The sequence below is a fragment of the Misgurnus anguillicaudatus genome, chromosome 4 (assembly GCF_027580225.2).
Source record: "Misgurnus anguillicaudatus chromosome 4, ASM2758022v2, whole genome shotgun sequence".
Lineage (NCBI taxonomy): Eukaryota > Metazoa > Chordata > Actinopteri > Cypriniformes > Cobitidae > Misgurnus > Misgurnus anguillicaudatus.
The window spans coordinates 10407995-10416264 of record NC_073340.2 but is presented as its reverse complement, the minus strand read 5'-3'; the positions used below and the strand labels follow the sequence as shown (position 1 = coordinate 10416264).

The following is an 8270-nucleotide window of genomic DNA, read 5'->3' as shown; positions in this document are numbered from 1 at the left end:
ACAAAAGACAAGAAATTACCTTGATCATTAAAAGATGGCTTTCTGGAAATGAACTGACCTAAAGCTATGACTTTTATATTACAGAGATGCAAAGCATGTTTACCTATTCTTACACAAACACTGAGTGTGTTATATTAAATCTGATATGTGGGTGATTCTCACGAAAACTTGGTTTTAAAAATGTCAAGCATGAAAATGTAAAAATTGCTTAAATTTACTTTTTTTCCCACCAGACATTGAAAAACAAAGTCTGGAGTAAATGGGAACATTAATTTTAAAACTTTTACTTATCATTTAACACATTTTGTAACATAATTTAAAAAATTAGTCCTAAAAAATCTCATTACCGCAACAGTCAGAAAACCTCAACACTGACATACTTTCAAAACGACATGACAAACCTGAAAGAACATAATTTGGAAATTCTGCACATGTATTTAAAATCAAAGTATTATGCTTCTATTAATTAAATTAACATTTAATAAGCATCTGTTGCGATAATGATAATCAAAATGTCGTGTAAGCATTCTGACAAGACAATATTTCAAATTAACTGTAAAAAAATGATCTTACCTGGTAGCCATCTTGAAGTAACTGGTCCATGTGCTTGGTCACTCAAAATCAAACTTTATTAAAATTCTGTATGTGTGCTTAAACTGTTCTCAAAAAGTGTTGCGGAGGATGAGAACATCAGGCATGGACACATCATTTTCCTAATTTTTCTTCATTATTATTATACATGAGTATTCAGTAAATATTTTTTCTGTCATCTAAAGTTGTCTAGCAAAACATCCATTTATTTTTTTTCTTAATATTTTTGTGTTAATTTGATTAAATTACAACATAACGCATGTTCAAACACAGCCGGACACGTTGCGGTAATGAGAATTTCAGCAGAAAATGAGATAAAATTTACAATTATAAATTCTTATGTTGAAATCACACATTGTGCAAGGTAGAACACAGTATTGTGTTAATTCTGATGCTTTTTAATGTTACTATATTACACATTTTAAAGCTAAAATCATTAGTGCCGTGGTGTTTCAATGGTTTCGTGAGAATCACCCATGTTCTGAACTGTGTTCTTTTTAATATACAGTTTAATGGCCCTATTAATTTTACTCCCAGCGCAAAAGGGTACTGCAATCACAAAACTTGTGGCTAAAACTGGTACTGCAATCACACAACTGGTGGCCAATACACAACATGACAACATAAACATCAGTTGAGGGCTGCATCTCCACTTTTTAAATGACAATATCCTGGCCGGCCAACTGTTGTCAGTGATATAAGTATTTGAAATAAAAATAAAAAATTTCTTAATGTCTAGTGACATATCAGGGTCATTTTATGATTAATTGATATAAATTTTTACATACTGTTCCTTTAATATTCCAGACTGAAATAACGACTTTTAAAAAGAACCCAAGCTTTATTTACACAAATAACCATTTCAATAAATAAAACAACACAATTTTCAACATCAATCTTAAACTGGTGTTTTTCTTCCTCTGCTTACAGTTTTTCCGCTTATAAACTCTACCATGTAAATAGGGAATCAGCCTGGTGCAAGCGCAACTTGCTTTTAAAGGGGATGGGAGATGAGATTCTCATTGGTTTATTGCAAAGTACGCCCAAAACACACCCATTACGAGAATAAGAACAACCTTTTTAGACTGTGTGGCAGGCGCACATACCATTTTTCACGTGGTTAAACTAGCAAAAGTGGATTCGGACACACCCCAAGTGCACTTGCGCCATGCGCTTAGATAGTTAAAATAGGTTAAAGATTCCTCTAAAGGTTCTTTCTAGTGTCAGAAAATCTTTTTTATTTACAGGCAATATTTGAGGTCATATTTTAACCATATGCACATGCACAGTGCACCATAAAAAACTAAATACATTGAAATTTTGAATCTGAACAATTATAGCTATGGGTTTGAATAAAGAGAAACAGCCTTCTGCTCACATTTTAAATATCTGGGAGATTTCTTTTCTGATTTCTGATGTGTCCTTTTTTACCTTTTTTGGTTGGTATGAGTTTTTTAATTCTGTTGAACACAAACAAAGATATTTAGATAAATGATGGCAAGCACAGGTGTCGGTTCCCATAGACATAGTATTTGTTTCTCCTACTGTGAAAGTCAATGGGTACCATCAACTGTGTGCTTACCATCATTTATTAAAATATATTTTTGTGTGTTCAACAGAATAAAGAAACTCATACAGGTTTAGAACAACATTGTAAAGGGGTAAAAGGTGACATGTTTTTTATTTTTGTGTTAACTATCTCTTTACTTTTCAATAAACATTCAAGTAGTATTTTCATACACATCTATTAATAAAACTCCATTCAATTCAATATTCGAACTCTGCACATTTTCATATCCATGAGTAAAACGTCTTTCCTGACATGTATATTGTCAAGGTCCAGTGAGACATTATGCATTAAACAAAGACAGTTTCTGATATATTAAGGCTCTTTAAGCAGGTGGATCAATCTATCTGTGAACCCTTCTGTACCGTATATCAATCTCATCTCTTCCTGTGAGTGCTAATTCTGTGCCTGGATGTTATCCCACACTCGAACCACATCAGGGCTGTCATTGAGAGCTTCCAGCAGGGATGATGCTGTCTCCAACTGAGTCTGATTCAAGAGAGATGGCGTGTGAGAAATAAACTCCAGACCAGATGAAAGTGTGCGAACCCCCAGACTTTCTAGAGCGCTCCGAACAGCCTTCATTGACGCCATATCACAAATAAACTGAAAGAAAGATGATAATGATAAACATACTATTATCACTGAGTTAACAAAGTTCACATTATACATTCTATGTGCTAAGAAATTTCAAACAAATATGTCTTTTAATGACATTTATAACATTATACATACAAATGATTAAACCAAATAATGTGTTCTTTGCGAAAGGTCTGCATTTGTTAGAAATGAGCAAATAAAATATTTCCAATCAATATTTAATGTTCCTTACCTTACTTATGAGTTAAATAGGCATGTAATAAGCAGGATAATGTACAATGCACAAAATAAGCCATTTCAGTGTGACACAAGACTGTTGGGGCTATTTCTGTGATAACAACCTGCTGCCTATACATAACCCCTACATATATTTATAGTTGTAGTGAAATTGTAGATTTATAAATACCACTTTTGCCATGTTGTTTGAAGTGTTACCAAACCTACATCAAATAGCCCATTTGTTTCTATTCTACACACCTGTAGTATAGGTCTCTCCTCCTCATCCTCAGTCTCCTGTACATCTTCAGCACCTGCCTCAATGGCCAGCTCTAGAGCTTTCTCAAAAGTGATGTCATCTCTGGATGCTGACACAACACCTTTCCTGTCAAAGTTACGACGTCCTCCTTCACATAGCGCCCCACTGTGGACAAACAGAGAAATACAGCTGATTGAGTTTGTGCCACAACACAGCCTTTGTATACCAATGATTCCCTTCATGGGAATCAACATTCTCTACATTAGAGTGAGTCAATGTATGTGTTTATTTTATCTGCAGAGCGGTCATCAGTACTAACCCATGTTTGTTCATGATACGCTTTATTTCTTGATGGGATCGTGTGTTGTTGTCAGTCAAAATCTCGATAAGTAACGTGCAGCCACCCGGACCTGTGGCCTCATAGAGATGCTGCGTTCCTGGTTTAGACTTCTGTTACAGAAAAAAAAGACAAAAAGAGTGGCATGTTAAATTGATCCTAAATAACAATAATAGTAGCCTCAGTGAAAGAAATACACATTTCTGGAGAATCTTTTAGAAATTTTCTGTTTACCCTACAACGACAGGTTATACTGACTCAAGCTCCACAAAACAATGTTACAATTAGGGCTGTTTTCGACTACGGATTTTCATAGTCGAATCTGATTAGTTAGATTTTGCCATAGTCGACTGATAGTCAAACCTTTTTTTTTTTAGATAGCAAGCTAGGGCTGTCGCGGTGAATGAATTTAAATACAGAAGAGCAGTGTCTAAAATAAATTAAAATTAAGACAGTATTTATGCACCTGTACAGAAGGCAATGAATATTTATTTATGCCATTTTCAATAGTATATTAATAGATAAATTAATGTGTATCTATAAAGTATGAAAACAAATAAATCATTGTTTTGGCTAAATTATGCTGGATAGATCCTTTTTAGTCAGAAAGATTTGTCATCCTTTCAAAACAAGTTAAAATTAACTTACATTACAAAACAACTTACATTATATCCGAGTGTTACTTGGTCAAAAATATGTTATAGCTAAATATAGCCTATGCGAGTAAAAAATTTAAGAACAAAAATGTTTAGCTCACACGGACTGAACGAAAAGCCGTTAATTAAGCGGACTCTCTGCAACGAACATAGTGGACGTGTTGAAACAGTCGAGTCGCAGGTGATTTTCAATGTTTATAATGTTTCACACAGATACTGTTGATGAAAAACTTTCATATCTAAATGTCCAGGTAAGAGTCAAGTGTTCAGTCAGTTAAAGCAGCTCTATGCATTTTCGGCGTTTTTGTCAAACAGCGACCCCTAGAGTCGCTGGAGAATACTTGCAACTGTCGTAATTTCCCACTCTAGTACACCTCCGAAGATAATGACCAGGTAATGTTTCACAATTTCATACAAATATTAGGCTACTGCATAGTCTACTAAACTACAGATGATGATAATAGGATAATAACAAGTTTATTCCAAGTGTAAAATGCATATAATAATAAAGTACCGTGTTTGCTAGCTTATAACGTTTTTACATGACTGCAGCTAAATCACAAGTAAACAGTCTATAGTCTATGTCTACTGTATCATTTCATTTGTGTTCTTGTAAACATTACAAAATGCCATGACAAAGTTAATTGTGTACGTTGCATTATTTCATAACAGTGTTCGTTATAATGTCACTATACATGATTATTGCTATTTATCATAATAGTTTGCAAATTGTGAATGTTTACACTATTTACAACCTCTAGACTTATTTATGTCCTGATAATTATGTGAGATATTGACAACTGTTGTCATGATAATCGCATGACATACTACAAGCAAGCGCTACAACATACAACATAGACCGCAAACAAGTTTACAAGTAAGAGATTTACTTACTAGTCCATCAACAAGATCGACAGATCAGCATCCCATCCAGTGCTGTCTTTTAGCTCACGCCAACGAGTAAAAACCTGACCGAGTGGGACTCTTGTCCGGTTCCTAATGTGGTCAGATTTCTCTTTTCCTTTTCCTACTCTCTTCGAACGCGCTTTCTTTACTTTTAAATCGTTTAGCCTCACGTCTCAAATTCGCGCGTGCAGTTGTTGTTATAGGCTTGATCGACTTCATGCAGCGCTGCAAGAACCGACAGCCGGATGACGTCAAAGTGCCGTCTCGGATCATTCTCGCGGTACTTTGACGTCATCCGGCGGTCGGTTCTTGCAGCGCTGCACGAAGTTGAACAAGCTTAACGTGTGTGACGTCATTGCCGTAAAGCAAGTTGTGATTCTCGCGAGATTTGTCAGGGGCGGTTCTCTCAAGCTTGCATTGCTGGTTTTGCTAGCGGCGTCCTCCCCGAGCTTCAACAGGAGGATGATTCGCCCTACTATGACTTTAACTTTGAAGCTGTTATATTAAGGTAAAATAACTGCATAGTGTGTCTTTAATAATAAAGCCACCGGCGTTTTTGGCTGCAGCTTCGTCATCCACGGAGCGGACGCTTTATACAAAGAAAAAAAACTATAAAGGTTTTTATTTTAAGTGGTTTTAATGCCGGTAAGCAATCAGTTACATTATGGCGCTTTGTATTTGTATTGATCAGTTAAATGAAAGTAATTCAATTTACACTACAGTTATTCTGTCATCTTAGTTTCACTTTTGCATAGTATTAAATTTTGAATAGAAATGTACGAAAAACAAGTTACTCTCTTAACTCTATCTATTTTGCCTTTATTGTATATGATGTGAAAAATAAGAAGGGCATAGCTATAAATGAATTTAACGTGAAAAGCGCAGTTGTTGCGGTTACTTGTCATCCATGCGGTTAAGCTTCTCAGTGCTGCTGCTCATTGGTTACATAACACTTCCCTACTATTCGACTATGATTCGAATCAGACCTCTCCAAATCGAATCGTCGAATCCTCGACTATAAGAAGTCAGCCCTAGTTACAATAATGTATAATTATACAACTATATTGCTGTGATCATTATGAACTGCGGTTGTATGGAAAGGAGATACATGAAAAGTCCTACTAAATAATTGGTGTTTATAACTGTGTACTTACATAAGAAAAAGAATAATTGATGACGGGCCGTTGAATTATACGTAAATAATGCACACCCAAGGTGGCAATGCTATGCGGGTGTGTATTATTTTCAATTATACCACGTTTCTGTTGAATGCTTTATTTTGATTGGCTAAGAAATGTTCCATGGGTATTAATTATTTATCTGTAAAACGCACACCTAACTTGTCAAATGTCTTAAAATAGGCAACAGAGCGATGTTTGTGGTAACCGTGGTATAAGCCGAATAATTGACTTCGGTCCTTTGGATTGCGTGTGCATTACTTTCGAATAAATCAACGGCCTGTCGTTAATTATTCCTTACTTAGTATATTGCTCGTGTACTTGTTGTGTACATGCATATTGTTACATTGTATAACATTATATTTGTTACATTATATTTTCTAATGCAAGCAGCATATAGCAGATCAAGAGCATTTCTTCTAAAAATAATCAGTGTCCATCAGAAAAAATGGAGTGTAGTGTGACTTGACTGCGAATCAAAAATGGCAGAATTTTTTTATTTTTGGGGAACTAGACTTTTGCATGTAAATGTTTTTGATTTTTTTAAACGCTTTAATTTATTTTTCTTACAGCTCCTTTTATTGCTCCTTCTACAGTGGCTTTCGGTAGATTCTTGTTCCGGCACTGTTCCAAAAGCTGTGCCAAGCCAATGTTAAATTCTGGATTGGGTCCTCCCTCTGAAAACATAAGAAAATAAGGTAATCTCCGCATATGCCTACCAGCCCTCTTGATTTTGCCAAATGTCCTCAAGGCAACATCATGTTGACTCTGGGACAACATTTTAACCAACCAATCAGATTTCAGAATTAAGTTACGTTTGTTTCACTTATCATTTCCCTCTCATTTTAGGGTTCAGTTATGGTTAGGGTACCCCAAGAAACTTCACAGTATGTCATGTTTTACCATGGTACAAATGTACTTTAATTTGCCAAATGATCTGGGTCAATATTTACACCATAATCTCAGTGATATTTTACCTCTGACTGCGATCCGAATCATCATGGTGTACTTGGCGATCATCCGGGCTCGAGCAGCATCTTTAGGTATTTTAATGTCCTTTACTTTGGACCATTTGTTATGTCCAGCCCAGAGCGCATGGTCCGTGTGCAGCCATCTGGATGAATGTAGGACTGGACACTGCAGAGCTGAAGAAAATCTCACTGCCTGTGTGAAAGCTCTCTGCATTATTCCTCCTAACATTGTCCTTCAGTCACTAAACAGACAAACAACACATAAATGCACGCGAATATCCTGAGCAAATGACTTTGGTCAAACATCAAAAAGTCATGCTGTCTTCCCTCAAGCCTCATTCAGGGCTGTAACAAGGTCGTTAAAAGGCTTTAAAGCAACGATACGACCATAATTAGTTTCATCTGTGAGCATTTTTTACGAAATTAAAGTGAATGTTAATGTCAAACTCAACAAAGTTTTTATTATTTGGTTTAGTGGCAATTCGTCACCATAGTTTTTGAAACTTAACGCTGATTTATCTCGCACGAACCAAAATGACAGCGACACCATCACCGTCACTTCCTGTGAAGACCGATGCCAAAATAAAAGTTCTATAATCACTTACCGTTGGATCGTAGTGGGGTTTATTTTCATTTTCGTCTTTTTTTCTACAACAGCCACTACATTTTACAAAATGTAAAAATCGAAATAAAATAAAGTAATAATCAAACAGAAAAAAACACAGCATTAAAGATTGCCCAGACATTATTAGACATTCCATTTTCCAATTTTCCTATAAAAATGTTACTTAAAGCATTTATATAAATGTCAGAAAAGCTCTAAACAATTTGACCATTTAATAATTTTATCAACTACAGGGTTACCACTGCTTTAAACAGATTATAAAGTCTGAACTATTAAGTCTGTTCCAGAGAAAAGTGTTATCCGTGTGAATAATTAAACAGCAATCCAGACTTTTGTTCACCAATGGGTAAATGTGACCACAATT

The 8270-nt window shown here is 35.4% G+C and overlaps 1 protein-coding gene across 2 annotated transcripts; it reads right to left on the bottom strand.

Annotated features, from left to right (window-relative positions):
* Positions 1–2253: 2253 nt before the first annotated feature.
* taco1 (translational activator of mitochondrially encoded cytochrome c oxidase I) lies at positions 2254–7841 on the bottom strand. 2 transcript variants are annotated; one of them, XM_055176735.2, is made up of 6 exons: positions 7611–7841; positions 7288–7525; positions 6881–6987; positions 3553–3683; positions 3236–3398; positions 2254–2764 (listed from the first exon to the last, which is right to left on the bottom strand). In XM_055176735.2, the coding sequence occupies exons 2-6, from the start codon at positions 7508–7510 to the stop codon at positions 2555–2557; spliced, it is 834 nt and encodes a 277-aa protein (XP_055032710.2). In that variant the 5' UTR covers positions 7511–7525; positions 7611–7841; the 3' UTR covers positions 2254–2554. The 2 variants fall into 2 exon arrangements, with proteins under 2 accessions (XP_055032710.2, XP_073722759.1); XM_073866658.1 differs by having other exon boundaries at positions 7288–7840.
* Positions 7842–8270: the final 429 nt, after the last annotated feature.